Source organism: Lissotriton vulgaris, chromosome 6 (assembly GCF_964263255.1).
Source record: "Lissotriton vulgaris chromosome 6, aLisVul1.2, whole genome shotgun sequence".
Lineage (NCBI taxonomy): Eukaryota > Metazoa > Chordata > Amphibia > Caudata > Salamandridae > Lissotriton > Lissotriton vulgaris.
Window position 1 is genome coordinate 555,802,139 of NC_141694.1, and position 24,461 is coordinate 555,826,599.

The 24,461-nt window shown below is 46.5% G+C and overlaps 1 protein-coding gene across 1 annotated transcript in view; it reads right to left on the reverse strand.

Moving 5' to 3' along the window:
- Nucleotides 1–24,461, reverse strand: part of IBTK (inhibitor of Bruton tyrosine kinase) — a 732,550-nt gene that overhangs the window by 43,355 nt on the left and 664,734 nt on the right. Inside the window, exons 29-30 of the mRNA XM_086926550.1 lie at nt 19,538–19,609; nt 19,307–19,439 (exon numbers count right to left, since the gene is read on the reverse strand). Of these exons, the coding sequence (XP_086782676.1) occupies nt 19,307–19,439; nt 19,538–19,609 (205 nt within the window). The remainder of the gene's footprint in view (nt 1–19,306; nt 19,440–19,537; nt 19,610–24,461) is intronic.

The window sequence follows — 24,461 nt, forward strand, 5'->3', positions numbered from 1 at the left end:
CATCTAGCATCAAAGTGCGGATATCCACTTCCTGGTTCGTCTCATTTTCTTCACCCCGACCGCTCCAGCCTCCGCCGGCTGCGTGTTTTTGGTCTTCGTAGGCTTGGCGTTGCCAAACGATATTTTCGCCTGTCTGGCTCTGTTTTTCCCCATGGCGATCACCAGCTGAGGACACCCGTTAGCAGCACCACCAGTATTGCACACCTCTCAGCACCCCACGCATCAGCAGCGCAGCCCAGCACCTGGCTCACCTGCTCTTTGGATCCAATATTACGGTAGCAGTGTGTCCGGCACCACCGGTCCCCCTGCCGCCGTCTGTGCTCGGTGCGTACGCCAGTATTGTCCCGCCCTGGCAGCCCGCAGCTGCAGGGAATAATGGACACCAAGTGTCCATTTTTATCGGGGGTACTGTCACCCAGCCCTCCGCACCCCAATGCCCTCGCGCGGGACATCAATGCGACCTGTATGTCGGCAGCTCTATCTGTGGGGTCAGGAAGGCTCATACGCCCAAGAGGCTCCGCGCCAGGTACGAGGGCCGGCAAGACTCACCACACCCGCTTGTTGTGTGCCACCTCCTGATTAAGCTGTCTGCAAATTCACCGTGCGCTTGGGACCGTAGCCTGCGCCGTACGTATCAGCACAGCTACTCTGCCCGAGCCTCGCATATCCCAGCCATCCGAATCTGGGCTCAAGCAGCTCCACCGCCCCATCCGGGTCCGAGCACGGAGATCCCAAAATGGCACCTCCCGCCTCCACAAAATACTGCCGCCACTCACCGCATCCCCAGTTGGCTCTGCGCTATCGCGTGTGTCCCTACGGCGTTGCCGCACTCCGGGCTCGCCTCTGCCTCGTCCGCCCCAGGTTCACGGCGCCGCCAGCCGCTCCAGACCTGCACCCCTGGGTTCGGGCAGGGCCCAGAGAGCTGCGGGCTGTAGTTCTTGATTGTGCACGGGGGATGAGCTCTCCTCCCCGGACACCAGCGCAGGCCTCGTCCCGGGTCAGTTGCACCGCCGCCAAAAGACCGGCAGCCCAGGTAGCCGATGAGCAATAAAACACTTTCTGTGGTCCTCAGGGCTTAGGATGTAGGGGCGCTGGTTTCCAGCTCACAGGGACGCCACTATGCAGGATTTAGTGAAGGATTTGCTGCCATGGCCTGCGGAGCTCGCTCAGATGGCGGCCATTTCGCAGTCCGGCTAGCCACGCCCCTCTCAACTCAACACTTAAGGACACACAGACATGGTTGGCAGAGAACCATCTCAAACTTAATGCTCTAAAAACAGAATTTCTCCTAATAGAACCCCCTTCCAAAATCCCCATCGCCCAGGATTGGCTGAAACACCTCACTCCATTCAACGTCCAACCTATCTTTGTAGACTCAGCAAAATCCTTAGGTATCACCCTTGACTCTAATCTCAATAGGCAACGACATATCAGCAATGTAACCAAGGGAGCTAATTTCCAAATCAATACCTTGAGAAAGCTGAAACCCTTCAGCCCAACCGACGATTTTAGAACTGTAGTCCAAGCGCTAGTTATCCCTCGGATTGACTATGGAAGTGCCTCCCTCTGCGACCTCCCACTATCAACAACCGCACCACTAACAGCCTCTATCAATGCTGCAGCAAGGCTCATAACTATATCAAAAAAACGCTCACACATCTCTCCTGACTTAAAATCTCTGAACTGGCTACAGCTCGAAGACAGAATACACCTGAAAATCGCATGCATTAGTCACAAGGCCTTACATCACAGCTCGCCCAGTTACATTGCTCATAAATTGGCAATCTCAGGAGGCTCAAGAGCCACAAGAAGCGCAGAAACTCTCCTTTTGAAACCACAAAGATTCAACAAGAAAAAAACGTACAAGCGCTCCTTCTCAGGGATGGCCCCCAGGATCTGAAATGTCCTCCCTCCAGAAACCAGACTCATCTCATCCACTGCATCCTTAAAAAACAGAAGTCAAATCGATCCTCATGGCTAAATTCACTTGAACATAAACTATGCAAATACTGCTTGCCTGTGTTTCTCCACCTTGTATTTCAGTGCCTGAATCGACCATAAAATCACACTCTACTACCATGCATGGTTCACTTCTTTGCACAAACTGCCTTATGTTTTCTTTCCTTTTGTCCTCCTTTCATATGTATGTAAAGCGCTCTGAAATCCGTAAGGATCTTGTTCGCGCTATACAAAACTCTGAAAAATAAAACAAAGTAGGTTATCTCTCCCTCTTGCTAAACAATAGTGTGGGGTCCAGACCATTTGTCTTGGAGTGCTGCTGGGGCCACTGGCTCCAACACCCACACTTTCTGTCCTGGCTGGTACACAGTCAGCACAGCCTTTTGGTCATGCCAGGCTTCTTGTAGTTCCTGGCTAGCCTCAAGGTTTTTGAGAAGCCTTCTTCATGTATTCGGCATCCTGGAGCGGAGTCTAAGTACATAGTCCACTATTTCTTGTTTAGGCTTTTTGAGAGGTAACTCCCATCCTTCCTTCACCAGACACAGGGGTCCTCTTACAGGATGCCCAAACAGAAGTTCAAAAGGGCTGTAGCCAACCCCCTTCTGTGGGACCTCTCTGTAAGCAAACAGAAGGCAGAGCAGAAGGATGTCCCATCTTCGCCTAAGCTTTTCAGGTAAACCCTTGATCATGCCCTTTAAGGTCTTGTTAAATCTTTTAACCAGACCATTGCACTGTGGATGGTAGGGTGTGGTGAACTTATAGTTTACTCCACACTCTTTTCACATAGCAGTTAGGTACCCAGACCAAGTTTGCGCCTCTGTCTGAGACAACCTCCTTCGGAAAGCCCACTCTTGAGAAACTCTCAGGAGGGCTATTGCCACAACAGGGGCTGTTGTGGTCTTTAGGGGAATAGCTTCTGGGTATCTGGTGGCATGATCCACTACCACCAGAAAAAACCTGTGCCCAGATGCTGTTTGGGGATCCATTGGTCCAACAATGTCTTTCCCAACTATTTCAAAGGGAACCCCCACCACAGGTAGTGGTATAAGGGGGGCCTTTGTGGTGCCACCTGATTTGCCACTGGCTTGGCAGGTGACACAGGAGCGACAGAACTCCTTGGTATCTTCTGACATGTGGGGCCAGTGAAAGTGAGGGACAAGCCTGTCCCAAGTCTTGTTCTGGCCAAGATGTCCTGCTAAGAGAATATCATGGGCTAAGGTAAGAAGGAAGCCCCTGAATGCCAAAGGTATGACCAACCTCCTGGAAGCACCAGTCTTGGGGTCTCTAGCCTCTGAATGAAGGAGCCCTTCATCCCAATAGACTCTATGGTTACCTGTAACATTCCCAGCAGCCTCAGCAGCAGCTTGCTGTCTGAGGGGTTCAAGAGAGGAGCAGTCCAATTGCGCTTGCCTCAGGTCTGCCCTTTTGGGTCCCCCTGTCCCATGAAACTCAACCTGATCAGGCTCAAGCTCTTCTAGGACAGTTCCCTCTTGGGTCGCACACTCAGCTTCCTGGGAAGACTGATCCTCATCCTGAGGCAAGGGGGAAAACACTGCCTTAACCCTTCTGCTCTTTTTCTTGAAAGGCAACTGGTCCATAGTTTCAGGATCCAGTGCCTGTTCAGTTTGGCACTTTTTGGCCTGCGACCTGGTCACAGCAAGGACGTGTGCTGATATGCCCAGCATCTCTGCATGAGTCCTATACTCCACTTCAGACCAGACTGAAGATTCTAGATCATTGCCCAACAAACATTCTACAGGGAGGTCTGGACTTACAACAACTCTTTTGGGGCCAGTTACCCCTCCCCAGGAGAAATTAACAATTGCCATACTATGGGTGGTAGTGACATTGCCACAATTGGTCACTAGGTAATTATCACCTAGTATGATCTGTCCAGGGACCACTAAGTTAGGGGTCACCATGGTGACACTGGCACATGTGTCCCTGTAGGCCTGAGCCACTTTATTATTGATTAAAGGTGTTTGTCTGTACTTGCCCAGGTTACTGGGGCTCACAGTAGAGGCCATAGCCATGTCCACATCACAGACAAGGACAGCTTGAGTTGGCACTCTGACTAGGCCAGAGTCCATCTCAGTTCCCAGGGTTAACCCTACTACACCCTTCTGTTTAGAACCACCACTATTAGCTGTACTAGGGGGGAAAGTTGCCTTAGGGGCAATGGTGGCTGGAGCGGTCTCCATTTTGGTGCAATCACTGGTCCAGTGAGTATTACTTTTACAAAAATTGCACCAGGGTTTCTTTGGACCTTCTTTCTTCTTAGATTTCTTGGAACCCCCCTCATTAGAAGCTTTTTGGGGACCTGTTGAAGACTTCTGGTCTTTTGCTTCCTGATCCCCACCCTTTTGGTCTTGAGTCTTCTGATCACCACCTTGGTTCTGGACCTTCTGCCTCACCCTGGTTCTGACCCATGTGTTTGCCTTCTTTCCCAATTCTTGGGGAGAGGTCAGATCAGAGTCAATCAGGTGTTGATGCAATAACTGGTTCTGACAATTATTAAGAATGTGTTCTCTCATAATCAAATTATACAATCCTGTATAGTCTTTGAACTTACTGCCCAGTAACCAGACTTCTAGAGCCTTAGTGGCACAATATACAAAGTCAGTCTGAGTCTGTGTCTTCCGGGTGTCTCTGAACAACAACCTATATTACTCAGTGGTTAAGCCAAACCCATCTATCAGAGCACTCTTCAGTGTTAGCATCCTCATCACTAACTGTGAGGAGCTTGTCTCTACCTTTTTTTCTGAAAAGGAGAGCCATAAGATTGCTGCCCACTGACTTTGGGGTACCTGCTGTACTTTGCAGGCCCTCTTTAAAGCAGTTATCCACTTGTGGATGTCATCCCCACTTTGGTAGGGAGGGACAATCTTACTTAGGTTTCTATGGTTCTTTGACCTTTCCCTAGGTCTAGGGATATTGCTGCCACCAGTGGGTTCTACCCCACTTAACTGTTGCTCTCTTGCGAAAGCCAGGGTCTCTTTAGCCAGGGCAAGTTCTTGCCTCTGGATCCTAAGATTGACTTCTTTCATCCTAGCATCATTCTCTCTACTCTGAGGGGAAGTCATTCTCCTGAGAGCAGAGGCATTTGACCCTATTGAGTCACCAGAGTGGTGAGATTCCCTGGAAAAGGATCTCCTTCTTCTGGGCTCATTGTTAAGCCTGCTTGGGGGGTTTGGATGGGTTTCTGCCCTCTCCATTCCCATGTAGGCTTAGGTTGACCTCGTTAAATTCTGGTACTTGGACCTGATCAGTGTCATCATCATCATCCCCTAGATTTTCATCAGGGAAATCTTCTGTTGATGAAGGACCCTCCCCTGTACTATCTGAAGGACCTGGGTTAGCTGCTTTCTTAGCATCATACTCCTCTAGGATTTCTATCAGGTGCTTGAGGGTAGGGTTTGACCCTTGTCTCAACGTTCTAATTGTACATAAGCTTCTCAGCTCATGAAAGATAAAGGTGTCATATCTAGAAGATGCTCTGGGAGGGTCAACTTCTGCTGGGAGGGATCCACTAGGTTCTCCTCTCAGAGACATGTTCTAGTGAGGTGTGGTGTGTGCACCTACCTACACTAAGTGTTACCTACTAAACCTCTCTAGGAGTTGTAGTCCGGGTGTGCTAGACCTTTTGCTCTACAACAACTAAGTTCAGTAGAACTTAAGTATTTAAGACTTGATTTATATGTACCTCTAGGTACCTTAAAGTGATCTTTCAAATGATATGTTAAGATTATATGGTAAAACAAACAGCAAGCTCTTATTTCAACTGCTGCACACCAATGTGAGAAGTTGGCCTGGTATATGATGTCCATTATTCTAGTGGGCACCCTGTATCAGTCCAAACAACCCTTATGGTGATGGTTGTAAAGTCAACCTTATAGACCAGCTATCCTAGTGGTAGCATGGACAAAGCAGTCTTAGGCTAAAACTTCAGAGAGCATGTGAAGCCAGCTGTTTTACCAATTATAATCCCTTGAATATCAAATGAAAGGACACCACACAAGGTATATATCAAATATATATGTATTTATTACTAACACAACCCCTCTGCATTCTTTATGATCTTTATGAGGTCAGAGTTCGAGATACGTTACAAGTTACTCATTAAGCATACTATAAGTTGCACAAATACAATTCTGCCCTAGGGGCCTTACGAACCATGTAGTAAATAAGTGGTATAAGAACCACTTCAGGAAAGGTGAATAGGCCTAGGGAATCGATGGGGCTACACTGGACAACCAAATGTTAGGAAGTAGGAGTCCCAAAGGATGCGTGTGCAGTGTCTAAACACAAACGCAAGTCACAATAGAGTTAGAATGGGAACGTAAAAGTTACAAAGTAGTAGATTTCGGACACTCCCAGATGGACTATGGTAGAACCCTGTTAAACTAGAACACTTGGATAGTTAATATCCATGGGCGCACTGAGGTACTTGAGTTACCTCACCCAGGGAAGCCGGGTGCATAGGTGTCTTTTCGTGTCAGGTTTCGTCGCTGTTTCCTATGGAGAGCTGCAAAGAAGTGCTGCAGGCAACCAGAAGAAAAGTGTCCGGGTGGATCCAAGGGTGGATCGGAGTCAAGAAGAACCTGAAAGCAGAGGGGACAGAGTCTGAGTCACCAGTTAGTGACCAGGAAGGAACCAGGCAAAGTCGAGATGCAATCAGGTGAAGAGGTGAAGCTTGTCTCTGCAGCCACGTGGACCAGGAGACGTCGACGACGACCAGGCGCTGGATACGAGCTGTCCCACGAAGGATCTAGGTGACTGCGGTTTCTGTATCCTGACTGGACCCAACAAGCCGCATGAAGTGATAATGGGCTTCTGTTCAGACCAGCAAGGTCTGGGTCGCTTCTCCTTCACAGGGAAGCTGGAGAAAGACTGGAGCAACCAGGCAAGCATTGTAGATTCAAAGGTTCTTCTTCGTAGGGCTCATTAGCCAACGGGGCTAGCAACCGGGAAGACGCGTCGAGCTGAAATGCAGGAGCGGGCCCCATGTGACACTCGTAGAGTGTGGAGGGCTGAGCTTCAGTGCAAATGGTGCTCAGGTCTGGGGCTTCTCAAACCCCAATGCACAACTCAGAAGCTGCATAGGTAGCAAAAAGCAAGTAGTCCAGGATGTCCGGTCCCACGTCTCTCGTGTCCGCCACAGGTCTCAGCTTTGCTGTGGATCGGAGTCGAAGAAGTCTGGAAGTCCAGTTCCTGAGTCGCGGAGTCTTCGGATTCCGGCAGGAGCGTCGATAAAGCAAACCGGCTAGTTACTGGTGGTGCCTGTTTGCACAGGGTGGTCACTCCTTGACTACAAGGGAGATGCCTTCAGTCTTCCAGTCGATATGGAACGTCGAAGGTCTAAGAGTTCATTTCAGAGTTTCTTTCCAGGATAATCTAATGTCTCTAGACACAGCTCCTTTCTTTATACTAAACTAAGGGGCTGGATTACCTGCTAGGTCCCTCCTATGGGTGGAACCTGAGAAGGGGGTGGTTACACCCATTTCTCTTTGTCCAGTTTAGCGCAAGAGCTGGGACTGGAGTGCCCCAGCAACTGGTTTGAACCTGGCTATGCATGGAGCACCTTGTGTGCCCCAGGCAGTGTCTGGAAAAGCATCTTTCCATTGAACCCACCCTGCCCCAATCCACTACAGGCTGTCTGAGGAGGTGCCAGCACCTCCCTCGACAGGAAACCTATTGTCTAGGCCTCCATTGCCAGAGTTTCGTCCAGCTGCAGGAGGTCAGACTCGTGTCTGTGGCAGCAGCATCCATTTTGTGACACTAAGGCTGTGTTTAACTTTAACCGGGTAAAGCAGTAACTACATGTCTTCTCCCTCTAAGGACTGGCGGTGCGGGGAGGGGGGGGGGAAGGGGGGGGGGGAATATTCCAAAGTGTTTGACACCTTACACGACCTGTTTTGATAAAGCGAAACCAAAGTTAGCATTAACCGCGAGGATTGTAATGCACTTAAGAGTATATGGTATGGCTATATCATAGAACAGCTATAAGGACATGGTTCCGAAAGCTGCAGACGGACTCAGCTCATGCTATAGCACCATCTCACATAAAACCAAGCACTCTGCCTTCAGGATTGTCAAGGCCTGCCATAGGAGTGACTTATAGGGATATAGGTGTCTATATATAAGGGTAGATATAGGAATACTATATCTAAGCAACGGGCGAATACACCACCTTGCTCAAACTGAGTGATCAGCCTGTGGTGCCAGTTTGGATGGCCAGCCAGGGGTGGCATAATTCATGCTGCAGCACCTGGTAGGCCTTGGAAGCACCTATGCCCTGGGTACCTATGGTGCACTATACAGGGGCTCACAAAGGAAACCCAATTCCCAATTAGGTATGTACCTAAAGTACATGGCATCATTTTAGAGAGAGAACAGTTGGGCTGTGGGTCTGATAAGCAGGCCCATAGCCACACTAAAGTCGGAAAACCAGAGTATCACTGCAAAAAGTGGGGGTGACCATAGGAAGCAGACCCTACTCTCCTACAAATAGGGCCAATAAACCTTGGCAATGGCAAACAGACGCAGTGCATTGGGAGGCGGTTCCAGTCTGCTGGAGAGGGATTAAAGCCATTCCACTTGCAGGGAAGACTAGTCAGGCCTCTGGAGAATCAACAAACAAAAACCTGTGTTGCCGAGCCGGGCAACGTCTGATGGACAACAGGATCTGCAAGCCGGTCATTGTCGTAGAGGTGTGTGCTGAAGCAGGGAGGTGAGTCCTTCACTTCAAGGGAGATGCCATCTGGATCGGATGCAGGCGGAGTCCTTGGTAATTCGGAGGAAATATGGCCACGGAGTTGCAGAACTTGAAGAAGCACAGGGGCAAAGATGCAGCAGGAATCTTCATACCGTAGCAGTCTGCTCTTTGGTACTGGCTTGAAGAACAGCAGAGTTCCATTGTCCATCAACAGAAGAGTCTTTGGAAAGTCTTCAGACTGCAGGCAGTCGGATCTTGAAGTTGTTTGTCGGAATGAATCTAAGGACCTACCCTCAGGGGAGTCCTTAAGTAACCCTAAAAAGGGGAAGGACCTCTTCTGTGGTGACCCGATTATCTGAGGGGGTCAGGGACACTACTCAGCTGGCCTAGCAAGTCAGATGCTCTCAAGGGCCAAGATTCAACATGGCAGAATCAATGGCCAGGTGGAGAAGATCAGGGCACCTCCATAGGGAGGAGCTGGGCAGGGGATGGACACCTCCCTGCCCTTTGTGTAGTTGCACATCAGAGCAGCAGTTAGGGGCTCCTGATCTAGGCAAAAATGGTTTATGCAAGGAGGGCACCAAATGTGCCCTTAACATCTCTCCTTTGCAGGAAATCTTTTGTTCAGCTTTCCCTTGCCTGACTTAGGCTCATCAGCAGGAGGGCAGAACACTGTCTAGGGTCGGAAGCAGTGAGAGCTGGAAGTCAGACCATGTAAGGCTACACAGGTAGGTATATAGTATCATGTAACTAACACTGGAATTAGTGTAGTTGCATGATTCCAATATGTTTGATACCAAGCATGCCCAGGTTCGGGGCAACCATTATGAAATTGGACTCGTCGACTTGCCAGTGTCAACTACATACCTTGTAATAGCTGTCTCACACTTAAAAAAGCCCAGAAAATGGAGTCTGGGTCTGTAGGGTACATCTGCATGTGCAGGGGTACCCACACACTTAGAACCATGCACACTGCCCTTGGACTGAAGGACCTACATTAGGGGTGACTTATAGGTCACCGGTATATAAGGGTAACATTATATCCAAAGTGAAAGTTGCAAGCACCATTTCACGTAGACTGCAATGGCAGCTCTGCAAACACAGTTGCATGGGCTTCTATAGGTGGCTTAATACATTATGTAGTCCATGGGAGACCCTGGTGTACCAATGCCCTGGGTACCTCAGTACCATATTCTAGGGACTTAATGGTACCCCAGTATGCCAATTGTGGGTTGTACAAAGTATTTACCATAGAATTTAGAGGAGAGAGCACTGCCATTGGGATCCTGGTTAGCAGGATCCCAGTGAACTACAGTCAAAACACACTGACACCAAGCACAAAGTGGGGGTATCTATGTCAGAAAGATCCCACTTTCCAACAGTCAGCATCATGGACGTTTCCTTCTACATGAAGGTGGTCAGGTCCCGAGGCCCAGAAGTGTTATTTTGGTCATCAGGATGTAACATGCGTACCAATCCTGACCCTCCACAGCTCATTTCAGTAACAGTACTGCCTGCCACTTCTTGCTGTAGTATAGCAAGGTTGTCTGGAGAGGGGTAGAGGAGGCATACAGGGTCGAAGCAGAAGAAAGGGAAGAGTGTAACCTTTTTCCACAATTTGAAGGACTGGGACGATTAAAGGGCTTCCAGGTTGGTAACAAATACAACACTTGAACTCCCACAGGCTGCAAGTAGAAATGGGGAAGTAAGCTGTGTCTGATTTCCTTGTGCTGCAGAGGAGGAGGAAGAGCAGGAGGATGGGAGTAGTTGAGCAAATCCACTGCTGTTTCCTCTGGTTTTTTATTGTTATTGTCTAACCAGAGGGTTGGGCTGCTGCTGTTTTTTAGGTTGATATCGTGGCCACTGATGAAAGCCCATTGAGAATCAATGAAAAGGGTGAAAATCTCTCAAGGCAGCCGGCAATTGCCTTCCTAGAGAGCGAGCTGTAGCCCTACTAGTACTGAACTGTTCAAGTGCAGAGTCAACCTTATCACCAAAGAACAATAGTTACTTACCTGTAATCTGTGGTTCTCCAGTATTGGTGTCTTTCATAGATTCACATGCCTGAATCATTCCCCGTCGTCGGAGTGGGAGTCCCACGGTACATAAAATAGCAATAATATGCCATAATTATACAGTAAATACCATTAGAATAAACCAGGAAGTAAAGTAGCCAAGCTACAGTAGGAAAAAAACTTCCACATCTATGACTATCATAGTCATTTTGTATAGTCCAAACTACAGCCAATCAGGCGCCAGCACCCACCAGAATGTTCTTCCCAGAGGCTCAGGCTCTCAGATTTTCTCGCAAGGAGTGAAGGTAACCCAAATTAGCCTAACAGAGCCTCTGAGGGGAGGTGGGCGGGTTGCATGTGAATCTATGAAAGACACCAATACTGGAGAACCACAGATTACAGGTAAGTAACTATTGTTCTTCTCCAGTATTAGGGGTGTCTTTCATAGATTCACATGCCTGAATCAGAGTAGCTAGCAGTACATCCTTGTCAGGCAGATGAGCATGTTTGTCCAGCTTGCCAGTGAATAGTACATAAAACAGTATTATAGAATATACACATATTGTCTACGTATAGTAGAATACAGTTCTGCAAGCAAATGTAACAAACATAGCATAAACAGAGCCTGACAGAGAAAAAGGAGGTGGGAAACAGAGGCTCACCTTATTTGAAAAGGTTCCGCAGGACTGCTCGACCCACAGACGTGTCTGCTTCGCTGGCTGTCTCCAGACAGTAATGCTTTGTAAATGTATGGCGACTAGCCCAAGTAGCCGCTCTGCAAATTTGCTGAATTGGAACTCCAGCAAACAAAGCCGTTGATGAAGATATTGCTCTTGTGGAATGAGCTCTAGGAGCTGTTTGCAGCGGTTGTCCCGCTTGCGTATGGCAAAAGGCAATGGCAGACGAAATCCATCTTGCAATTGTCTGTTTAGAGACTGCCTGCCCCTTACGAATAGTCCCGTAAGTGATGAACAGCTGATTGGAAGAGCGCAAGGCGGATGTTCTCTGCAGGTAGAATTTAAGACATCTCTTGACATCCAAGGTATGCAATGCTTTTTCTGCTTGTGATTGCGGATTAGGAAAATATGTTTTCAGAATTATAGGCTCATTGAGGTGGAATTCCAAGGGTACCTTGGGAATGTACTTTGGATTAGTGCGGAGCACTACAGAGTCGCTTGTAAATTGCAGAAAAGGCTGTTGGATTGTAAAGGCCTGGAGGTCACTGACTCTTCTGGCGGATGTCAACGCCAGTAACAATGCCACTTTCCACGAGAGATATTTGAGGTCAGCCTTGTGAATGGGTTCGAAAGGATGACGCATAAGTTGTGCCAAGACCACATTGAGATGCCACATTGGTGGAGGTCGGCGTATTGGAGGAAACATCCTAAAGAGTCCCTTGAAGAATTGTTGTACAATCCTAGTCGAGTACAAGGAAGTAGTAAAGTCTTGCCGATATCTGGAAATCGCTGCCAGGAACACCTTTAAAGTTGCGTGAGAGAGACCTAATTTTGCCAAATGTAGGAAGAACGGTAGAATCTCTTCCGGTGTTGCTGAAAACGGGTGAAGCCCGTTTGCCTGACACCAAATGCAGAAACGTCTCCATTTTAGACTGTAAGTCCTTATTGTGGACGGTGCCCTCGCCTTGGCCAGTACCTCTTTGCATTCTTCTGGGATGTTCAAGTGGGCGAACTCCCGGTATTCAGGCGCCAGGCTGCTAATTTCAGAGACGCTGGATCTGGGTGACAGACCTGACCGTCCTGCATACTGAGTAGGTTCGGGACTGGATCTAATTGAATTGGTTTGCACTCTGATAGTAGGAGGAGTTCCGTGAACCAATATTGGCGTGGCCATCTGGGTGCAATTAGGATTAGTCTGCACGGTTCCTTCTTCACTTTCCGCAGAACTCTGGGTACAAGAGGGATTGGTGGAAATGCGTACGCATAACTTAGGGACCAGTCCAGAGAAAACGCATTCCCTTGAGAGTCCTTTTGGGGATGCCAGCTTGCAAAGAGCTTGCATTTGCTGTTGGTCTTCGTAGCAAATAGATCTATGTCTGGGCGACCCCATAGTCGAAAGATGCGCTCCACCGTCTGTTGGTGAAGCTCCCACTCGTGAGTGGAGACCTTCGTTCTGCTGAGTGTGTCTGCCAAGACATTCTCTATACCTGGAACGTGCACCGCTTGAAGATGTACATCGTGTTCCAAAGCCCACATCCACAACTCCTGGGCTTCCTGGGAGAGGAGGAGAGATCGAGTTCCCCCTTGCTTGTTGACGTAGTGCATGCTTGTTGTGTTGTCCGTCTTTATCAACACATTGGAACCTTGAATGACTGCATGAAACGCCTTGAGCGCCAGGAAAATGGCTCTCAGCTCCAAGCGGTTTATGTGCCAACGCTGTTGCAGGGCAGTCCACTTGCCACTGATAGTGAGGCCTTGAAGGTGCGCTCCCCAACCCTCGAGAGAGGCATCTGTCGTGATGGTGAGGCTTGGTGGCTCTTGGAGAAACGCACACCCCTTCTGAAGATGTCGTTTTTGCATCCACCATCTTAAAGAGTTTTGCATTGTCGGTGTGATCCTGATCATATCCTCGAACGTTCCTGAGACCTGTAGCCATTGCTGGGTCAGTTCTTCCTGTAGGGGCCTCATTCTGAGGCGACAGTTCGGTAGCAATGGGATGCAAGAAGAGACCATCCCCAGAAAGGATTTGAATATCCGAACAGAAACTGACTTTTTTGACAACAGTTTCTGTGCCATGTCCTTTATCCTGAGTTGCCTTTCTTCCGAGACAAAGGCCCGAAGTTCCTGAGTGTCCAAAGTTGCTCCCAAGAAGGCTTGTCTTTGTGACGGTTGCATTTTGGATTTTTCGTGGTTGATGGAGAGGCCCAGGGGTTTGAACAGGTGTAGACACTGTTGCAGATGCGAATGAACGACTGCTCGAGAATTGGCCTTTATAAGGCAGTCGTCCAAGTATGGGAATATTTGGATTCCCTGTAGCCGGAGATGCGCCGCTACCGGAGCCAGAACCTTGGTGAAAACTCTTGGCGCCGATCGTAGTCCAAAAGGAAGAACCTTGAATTGGTAATCCCTGCCAGCCACCCTGAAGCGCAGGAACTTTCTGTGACGAGGTAGAATCGGAATATGGAAATACGCATCTTGGAGATCTAATGTGACCATGTGATCCCCTGCTGCCAAAAGATGCAATATTTCCTGGAGCGATAACATTCTGAATGTCAATTTTTTCAAGTATTTGTTCAGAGCGCGAAGATCTAGAATCGGGCGCCACTCTCCATTCTTTTTCTTTATCAGAAAGAATCTGGAGTAAAACCCCATTCCTCTCATCTTTTGAGGCACGCTCTCGATCGCTCCCTTCTGCATCATTATTCTGATTTGAGCAAATAATTCCTTCAGGTGAGCTGGGGGGGGTCCTTTTGGAGAAACGTTTGGGGGAAATCTCTCGAATTCTAGGGCATGACCCCTGGACACTATGTCTAGGACCCATTTGTCTGATGGTATTGACTGCCAACTTGAGTAAAATTTGGATATTCGCCCTCCAATTTTTTTTTTTTTTTTTTTAATAGGGCAGCGGTGGCGGCAGGTGAAAAATTTAATTGTCTTTTATCTTTTCCACGGTAACTTGCTCTACCCTTGTTTTGGGGATAGGAAGGCTTTCTTTGGTTGTAAGACTGATAGCGTTGAGTCTGGTACCTTTGGTTATTTTGCCTGTAAGAGGATTGCTGGCCATATCCACCTCTGGTAGAGGACACTCCCCGTCCTCTCGCTCCTCGAAAGGGCGGCTTTCGAAATTGAAGAGACACTAAGGATTTCGCAGTTTCAGAATCCTTCTTTATAGTTTGCAAGGCTTCTTCTACCTGAGGTCCAAACAGATATTCACCATCATATGGTAAATCCAGTACTTTATGTTGTACTTCTTGCCTAAAAGAAGTAGATCGCAGCCAACCCTGCCGGCGAAGAACTGCAGCTCCTGCCAGCTGCCGAAAACCTGTTGAGGCCACATCCACAGCTGAATCAATAATCTCCTCCGAGATTCTTTGGCCTTCATGAAGGATCTTGAGCGCCTCAGTCTTTGAAGGTTTAGGTAGAAGATCAAGATATGGTGCGATATCAGACCACATTTGCCGGTCATATCTTCCTAATATGGCCAATGAATTTGCCGCTCGGACTGTCGTAGCCGCCATTGTAGAGACGCGTTTTCCTATAGAATCCAAGCGTTTGCCATCCCTGTCAGGAGGGGCCGTCAGCTGGGCCGAAGGATTCCTAGCCCTCTTCTGTGCCGCTTGAATTATTACAGAGTCCAGTTTAGGCTGTCCTATAAGGCATGCTGGAGATTTGTCTGGTGCCCTGTACTTCTTTTCCAAACGTGGTAGGACTGGAGGAATGGATGCTGGTGTTGCCATGACCTTAATTCCCTCCTGCCAGATGAAATCAATAATGGGAATAGACTTATTCTGTCTCTTTGGTTGGTCTTTAAAGTCATAAAGAAAACAATCCTGCTCTTTATGTTCCATATCTATATGAAAACGTTTAGTGGCGCGTTCCATCAAGAGATGGAAGCCAACCACGTCCACCGGTGGAGAAATCGAAGCTGCTTGGCGCGAAGGGGAAGGTGTGTGCTCCTGATATTCATCCCACTCCGACTCATCTTGAACCTCACCTTCCTCCCTTTGTTCCTCCTCCTCAGAAGACAAAGGGTCGGCTCCTTCCGCCTGTACCTGTGAAGCAGGCGATGTAGGAAGTACTGGCTGCAAATTTGGTGTCGGAACCTCAGTATTAGGAGTAGTCGGCTCTGAGCCCGCTGGTTCTGAAGGTGGAAACCTCCTGTAGTAATCGTCCAACATGTATTGGAGATTGGACAGTAAAGCCATAGGCCCTTGAGTGAGTGGCAAGGAATCCACCTGGGACGGCATCTGCACCGCTGGATGATCTTCCTCCTGCTCATCCTCCTTCAACTGGATATTCAATTCAGAAGGACTTGTAGCCACTCCAAACCTCTGATCTGTTTCTTCCTCACTATCCGAGTCCAAAAGACGGTCAGGAACTTGCGTCGTCGGTTTTGGTGTAACGAAAACCGTAGACGGAGACCATACTTGCAACGCGGTACAGGATGAAAACTGCGGCGTCATCGGCGCGTTTTCCGATGTGTCAGTGGCCGATATTATAGATGCCTTTGAAATTGTCGTCGACAGGATGGATTTCGTCGACGGTACATCCTTCGATGACGGTACGCCATTCGTGGGCGGTACGTCCCTCGTCGACGGTACACCCTTCGTCGACGGTACGTCCCTCGTCGACGGTACACCCTTCGTCGACGGTGCGCTCTTCGTCGACGGGACGCCCTTCGTCGACGGTACGCCCTTCGTCGACGGTTTCTTCTCCGTCGACGGTATGCTCCTCGTCGACGGTATGTTCTTCGTCGACGGTATGATCGTCGACGACTGGATGGCCGTCGTCGACGGATTGATCTTCGTCAACGAGATTTTAATCGTCGACGTGGAGGCCTTCGTCGACGGGACGCTAGTCGTCGTCGGAATGACCTTCGTCGGTGGCAGCGCCGTTGACGATATTGTCGCTGCCGATCTTCTCGATGACGTCAAGGCTTTCAGACTCGATGTCGACGAGGAATCGCCGACGGCTGTCGTCGATGAGATAGGCCTTACCGTAACATAGACCATAGTTGGGGAAGACGCCGCCGTCGTCATAATCATAGACGATTTAGGAGATGAGAATGTCATCGTCGACGTGGATGAAGCATCGGCGGAGGTCTTCGTCGACGAGCTGACAGTGGAAGGCGTCTGAAAAGACGAGTCCTGAGAAGAACTCTGGACAGTTTTTTGAGGCAAAGTCTTGGCGGGCTTTTTATGGGAAGAACTCTCCAAGCCCTTGCCTGAAGAGGCAGCCCTTGAACATGAAGGTTTGTCAGAACCCTTTGTAGGTTGATTTTTCTTAGCAACCTTAGCCTCAGAAGAAGGTTGATGTTCAGACGCAGGCCTCTTCCTAGATACTGAAGTGGAACCCGAGGCAATACTGTCCACATCAGACACAGCCTTATCAGAATCCTTTAGCCTTTGTAGCCACAAAAGCAATCGACCCTCTCTGTCTCTGAGGGTCTTTGGAGGAAATTTCCTGCAGATCTTACAGTCTTTGACTAGACGATCTGGGTAGAGACAATATATACATTTCTCATGAGGATCCTCTTTGAAAAGCCGGAGCTTACCACAGGATTCGCAGGCTCTGAACAGAGACTTCCTTGAAGACATTTTACCAGAAAGAAGAGATATTCCAAAAGAAACTGAGCAGAGCTCAGGGAGACTCCCTTCACACGACGTGCGGTAGAAAATCTGAGAGCCTGAGCCTCTGGGGAGAACATTCTGGTGGGTGCTGGCGCCTGATTGGCTGTAGTTTGGACTATACAAAATGACTATGATAGTCATAGATGTGGAAGTTTTTTTCCTACTGTAGCTTGGCTACTTTACTTCCTGGTTTATTCTAATGGTATTTACTGTATAATTATGGCATATTATTGCTATTTTATGTACCGTGGGACTCCCACTCCGACGACGGGGAATGATTCAGGCATGTGAATCTATGAAAGACACCCCTAATACTGGAGAATAACCATTCCCTTACAAAAGCGTAGATACATCGAGTTTGCATGGACAACTATTGAAAAGTTGGACGTTCGAAACAAGGCATGTCTTTGGACGGAGATAGAAGTGCCCAGAGCTTGGGCCACTGAGTGTGATGCATCCAAACCAGCTTAATGATTTGTCTGGAGGCGTTTTGGCCATCATGTGCTCTTAACTCCACCAGAAAATGAGGCACCACCATCTGTGCCAAACTACAGGTGTATCATACGAGGAGGTAGTTGGCGATGATGGATTTCATGGCAATGCTTCCTGCCAAGAAGGCCTTCTTACCACAGGCTTCCATGAGATTTTAAGACTTTTTTCTACACAATAGGTATTACTTTAAGCAGTGTAAAGGACAACAATTTTATGCCCATAACTATCATAATCAAAGTGTTTCCTCTGTGGACTGCCAATTAGACGGAGAAAGTCACAATATAACATTTTACTATCAGTCAGAAGAGAATATTCTGTATATGTAGTGCTAGAGGCACTCTTGTGGTCTGACACCCTGTGATTACCTTTGACTACCATTATTTTAATCGACTTTGGTGTGTTATCGTACCTTAGCCTGAATGTACAACGTCCTGCATATGCCTTACTTCTCTTAAAAGTTTCTTTCTTGTAATCTTTAAGTCTTTCAGTGGGAGCTGTCACAGAGTAGAACAGCCTTGCCAAGAACAGAACATGTGGGATGTGAATTTGAAAGCATGAGAGAGAGAGGTGTGTGTAATGTACTTTTTGGTCTCGAAGTGCAGAGTTATGAGTACTGGTGCACAAATGTGCTTTTTTTCGTACATTGATAAGTTCTTACTATTGGCTTTGACATCGCCTCATGCCTTCCTGAATTATGACTCTGCTTGGCTTGAGCTTTATCTGTGTACACAGCCATCCTTGCAAGTTGTTTGGGTTATTCACGTTCAAGGATTGTTTTTGTGAGAGATTGTTTAAAGTAACCTGGAAGGCTTTCATGGAAACTCCTTCCTGCCTGCCATGGAATGCTTGCTTGGAAGCTGTCCAGTCCTGGTAAGATTCCTCTGGCGCAGGAGGAAGGTTTCTCGAACCTTCTAGTGTGTTTTGGTGATTATAAAGCTGAGGGTTGTTGACTTAGAAATCGGGATTGTGGAATCCGAATGGGGACAGACGCGTCTACTTCGGTACAGCGGAACCCTGGTTGCTGAGGCTCTTATCCATGGCTGTTTAATCCCCCAGTCAGGAGTGGGCTAAGATGTAGTGTTTGCACCAGGTGAAGTATTGAGTTTTAATTATTGCCATTGTGATGTGTGGCTAGTGTCTTTGATCATTTGAAGTGTTTTCTTTGTGATGTGTGAATGAGTGAGGTGCACATCCAAAGTAATCATTTGAGGTATCTAGTGTGTATATATCTTTCTGATCTCTTGCAGGACATATTTGCTTGAGTCTTATCGCATATTATTTGCTGCTTGTTTATTCATTAGCATTAACTAAGTGTGTTATTATTGCTTGCATATAAACATATATATATATCTATGTGTATTTGAATATTCTGTATTTGGCATCTGGGAAAGCCTTTCTGTCAGGAGCATGGTGTAAAATAAAACCCCAAGCCTAAAAGGAAAGTATTTGCATTGTGTACAATTAAACCCTTTTCTAAAGGTGCTAGTTGTGTTTCATGTCTCCTGCCTCGCTGAGTGTTGAGCCACAGTGTGGGAGATTTTGTGTTATCTGGAAGGCGAAGCGAGACAGTATAATCACAAAGTTGTTTTGTAAGTTCATTAGCTTTGTAGAATGCGTTTAATTTTCTTAAAATTGCAAATCTAGGTTGGCAAAATTGCAATTCAATGTTGCTTTATAATTCTTTACCCTAACTTATATAATTCAATAAAACAATTACAAAGTAGCATTAGCATCTTAAATAACATTTTAATTAAACCACAGCAAATGCAGGCAAACTGTTGGTCACTTTTCATTTTAACGATCTACTGATTATTTCACCTGAATCAAAGCTAGAGGCTTCTCTCTGCTTCTGATGAGTGCTGCTTCTTGCTGTATCTCCTCTTCTACAATAGCTGCAAAAGTAACTGGCGCTGTTGGTGGAGGACTAGCCACTGAGGTCAAAAGCCAAGGACTACAAAAAAGATAACATACTGTAAGATTTTAAGGGATTTCCGATTGTAACTATTTTTGTGAAAAACCTGCATTGAACTAAAGGTAAAAGTGCCTTACTTAGGAACATCTGGCTGTGGGACATTTGAGTTATGGAGTCCATCTGAATCTGGACTGATGTTCATTGGGGATCTGAAAAGGAAAAATACCGAATGCAGATCAATAAAAATGCAGAGCTTCCAAATTATCAGTATTATATGTGCATCCCATCTTCCCACTAGGAAGACACAACCAAAATAGAAAAAACATACACATTATGAGATGTACACTGCAGCATCTTCATCAGCTCAGCTGAAAAGCAGCTGTGGTACAGCATTTTTTATAATTGCACATTTGTGGCAGCATTTATGATTATAAAATCAAGTGATGGGATAAAGAAAGAAAAGTTAATTTAAAAAAGGTACTTCTTTATGATCGCATATATGTCTCAAAATAAAAAATGGTAGAGATGGGAATTAGTAGCCAATTCCTATTACAGCTATCATCATACATCCATAGACACTGATCGATTGAAATTATCTTTCACTACTTTTGATTCTGCTTCAGTGGAGTAGATTAATAAGTTACCTTAAGGAATCTGAGCGTCTAATTTGCCAGTAGAACCTGCCCTGACTCCACATCTTTCCCTCTTTGGCCACATACTTGAAAATAACGATTAACTCCTTGATACATGGGAGTAGACTGAGTCCTAAATCAATTCTACTACTAAAGAAACCAACATGACACCAATTTCTGAATTATATCAAACCAACCATATACCAGCAAAATTCTGGAAAAGATCCGATCAGACTAACTACAAAAATATGTATAACAAAGCCAGCTGGCACACACCTTTCAATCAGGGTTCAGACAAACATAAGGAAAGTCCCACGCATGGTGGCAGACATGTACTACTAACTACCCTGAATGCCCTAACTGCAGTGATATCTGGATTCCTGGTGCTGATTTTTGTTTCCCTGGGCGAACATGGATAATGTGTGTGGGCCATGACATAGGCCTGTCTCACGGACGGCGGTGCTGTTGGACCACAAGGGGCTCCCAAAACACTACCCACATTGTTGCAAAAGACTCCAGAAGTTAAACAGAATGAAAAAGTGGTGAGAGCATACCGTGTAATGATTAGTAAAAGTGATTTCTTTTTTACCTGGGTCACTGGAGTGAGGGCTCAAGGCTCACACTTGTAAAGTTCTGCTGCTGCGAGCTTAACTCATCCTTTGCCTACAACAAGTAGGTATGTAGTGCTGTGCAATGAGTCTGAGCTGTAGGCATTTGCTAGGTTTATGTATGAATGTGAATGGTACAATTCATAGAAAAAGCTGGGTTCCATTTGGGAGGCCCATGGCTGACTGGAAAAGCATGAGGAGGTAGGGTAATCCCCCCCCAAGCAGATGTGTGGATTTTCGCATTCCTGTGAGCTGGCTGGGGGACACACACTGTGGGAAGAATAGACAGGCTTATCACTAGACTTCAGGGGGTGCTCTTAAGAGGTCACTGGAGAGGTACCTCGGTACATCTCAGCAAGGTGCTGGGGTTCATAAGAGAATCATAAAGAGTAGGGCAGGTGCCCTGGGCTAACCCTTTTGATACACATATAGCTGTGTCTGACACTCAGATGTGAGCCTGTAGGTGTGATTCTCTAGTCAATCCCAAGGCTTGTATTGTTGGGCTATAAGATTTGGATTTGTTCATGCTGTGGCAGACCGCCTTTTGGAGGAAAGGCAGAGGAAAGGGCACTTCAAGAGGAAGCAGACCCCTCTAAACAAATTTCAAAGACTGCCAGTGTGCGGCTGCAGGGTCTGCGACCCTGTATGCCTGAGGGAGTCGCCATGAAGAGAAACGTGCTGCCATATTAATCTGCTACTGCCCCAGTGAAGAGCAGGGGTTGTGACCCTGCAACCATGAGGGGGTCATCAAAACGGACAAGGATCATAGCCTGGTTGATGCCATTGTAGAAAGAAGAGCCCATTGTGGTGATTCTTTGGCTCGAGCCATGACTGAAGAGCGGAACCAAAAGGCATCAAATTCCTCTTGCCCCCACCGTTGCAGAGGACCCTCAGCTGCTGCCCCTGCAGATTGCAAGTGGTACTCACTGAAAGCTGCCACATCAGCCTCTGCACCAGTGAGTGAGACGCTCTTAGAGACTTTGGTCATACAATCCCTCCTGGTGTGGTAAGATTGATCAAAGGGCTTTAAGGCCCAGGGCAAACTTCTTTGCCAGATAGTACTTCAATGCTAGTAGACTTTCTTTTGACTTCTCTCGACCAGTCAGAATGGTACTACTGAGACACAGACTACCAGGAAATATAACACAGTAAACAGCCAATTTAGAAATTGATTCTTTAAATTTAGTTTCATGAACACAATTTTGAACAAATGCTACAACAAAATGTTTAGATTTCCACTAAGCGCCTGCCTCTCATAAAGAGAATTGAAAAGATATCCCGACATCTAATGTCTAAAAAACTTCCTGCCCCCACTCACCACATTTAGGGTCCTTCAAAAAACGTTGTAGGCAACGGAAAAGAATAATGCAGGAGTGACTAACTGAAGTGAAAAATGGGAGTAGAGTTAGGAATGCAATTAGAATTAGACTACTTTGCCACCATGAAGAATAGTGTAAAAAACGGCTGGCAGCAAAAAGAGCAATCTTACCATGGTTTCTCTTGACAGATTTAATTGGCATCAGAAACATTTCTCCAGTGACATTTCTAAATGGTTCATAGGGAGGTTTGGTAAGACTCAATCATGCAATTAAAATTTCAGGAATAATTCATAGTCAGGTAACTAATTTTGTAGGCAACTCTAAGACACTAATCATTGACTAACAGGGAGAGGGGGGGGCTGCCGCTGTGCCAAGATTTCAAAGACATGGGAGTCTCCAAAGTCAACTACTGACTAAACAGAGGGAGATGTGCATGTCAAGATGCAGTGGATTACCTCGATACCTCATCCCATTAAAGAGAAAATGAGCAAGAGACTAATATACATTCCAGGATTTTGGTTGTTGGAATGTCGACTCATCCTATTTATCATCCTTTAATCTGGAACTCTTATAGTTTGCCTAATATGCTTTCTGATTGTGACTGGAATTTGTTTAAGCAACTACTAAAACCTCCTCTTACCAAGAGACACACCGCTGCAAACCAATATATGGGGAGGGTTCTTAAGCTTTTTCATTTCAGGCAGAAGAAGGGAGAATGTAGTGCCCAAAGGATTGCCTCAAAAACTGGGTGCCACTAAGAGTTCCTCTTTCTTCCAATGTCAGAGTGGTTGCTATGGGGAGTGAGGGGGAGTGAACAAGGGGTAAGGTCTTACAATAATACTTATCTATCTACTTTCACTTCCAAGTCCTCATTTATAACATCTGATCATTGTTCTTGATTAAAGAAAAAAACAACTAATACAGATAAGTGGGCATCCAAACTGTACCACATACTGATTGGAGATTTGACCTCTCAGATGAACCCTCTCTTCCAAACAGACTGTTTGGGTGGGTGTAATACAGAAGAATTGGGGTGCATACACGGGAACACCGATTAGAGGTACTAATAAAATGGTAAGTGAGATAGACCCACCTCAGAAACATTACGTCCTATGTACACCTAAAGGTTGAGCAATGTTTGATAGATCAATTCTACTTTTGACCAGCATAAAGCACAATCAATTACCATGTGATAAATATGAAATTCCAATATCTGCACAGAATTATCATGTATGACAGAGTTGAGAGTATGAATGATAACCCTTTTGGCTTGGCTTACTGGTCATTAACTTGATGTCACTACCAAATTCATAAACTCACAAGCTGTTGTGCCAAGAAATAATTTAGGAACAGTGATGGAATTCTGTGAGAATAGATTCACTCTTATCACATTTTTAAAATAGATCCTAGATCTCAAATACATTTTTTTCAAATCACTAACTGCTTGGAGGGAAGACAGGAATAAACTGTGTTTAGGTTTACATACGTCAAACCCAAACAGGCCAGGCTTTATTCCTTATTATATCTGGTTTGAAAAGGTAAGGTGGAAAGCGAAGCTCTTTTTTGAATACATTATTATGCTTATAAAAAACATGTTAAACTATTAAGTCATTGAACAGATGGCAATAGGAATACAGAAAGCTTATCTAATTCAAAATAATAAATAATAAGCAAAGAGGAAGAGGTATGATCAAATTTTTTGGAGCCAATAGAGTTGCTGGATTCAATGGAAGTGGAGAAGGTAGACATTTTGATTCCAGCCTACACCTCTCCCGAGGATTTACTCTGATGAGCATGTTATGAGAATTTGTATAGTGCACCATCACTGCCTTTTTGGAAAAGGAATGACTACCCTCTAAACAATAGGCAGTAATGAAATACCTGAGAATAGCTAGGTGCAGAGGTTCCTGTTGCAGTAAGATAACTGAGAGAAAGAATTGTGATTCAATTATGTGAATATTTTTATCCAGTGTTTCCCAAACTGTGGGTCGAGACCCACTTGTCAGTCACAAGCCGATTTTGGTGAGTCTGGAAGTCTGAGTTATAAATAGAGAAGCCTTTAACTTAAGTATTTATCTTGCCACTTTTGTGGTGATTCAAAGATAGAGGTCAAATGTCAGTCTATGTCTTCTTTCTGCTTATTTTAACATGGGGATTTTTGTTTACTCTTCTTTCTCTCATTGCAAAGTTAGAGGAGTTTTTAAAGGGAATTATGCAGAGCTCTCCACGACGCAGGACCAAAATATCTGAACCACCGCCACGCCTTCCACACACAAGCCAGACAACTCCGCTCTGCCCACCTCGGCTGCCGTCCTACTGATCTACAAGATCAGACCGGAAGAAGATCTGTCTCCTACCTCGCCGCCAAGACCTGGAACACCCTGCCACTCCACCTCAGGCAATCTGCATCATTGACACAGTTCAGGAAGGACCTCAAGCCCTGGCTCTTCGACTGAACCTCCACACCCAGACGGATCAGCAGTCCCCGATCCCCGATCCCCC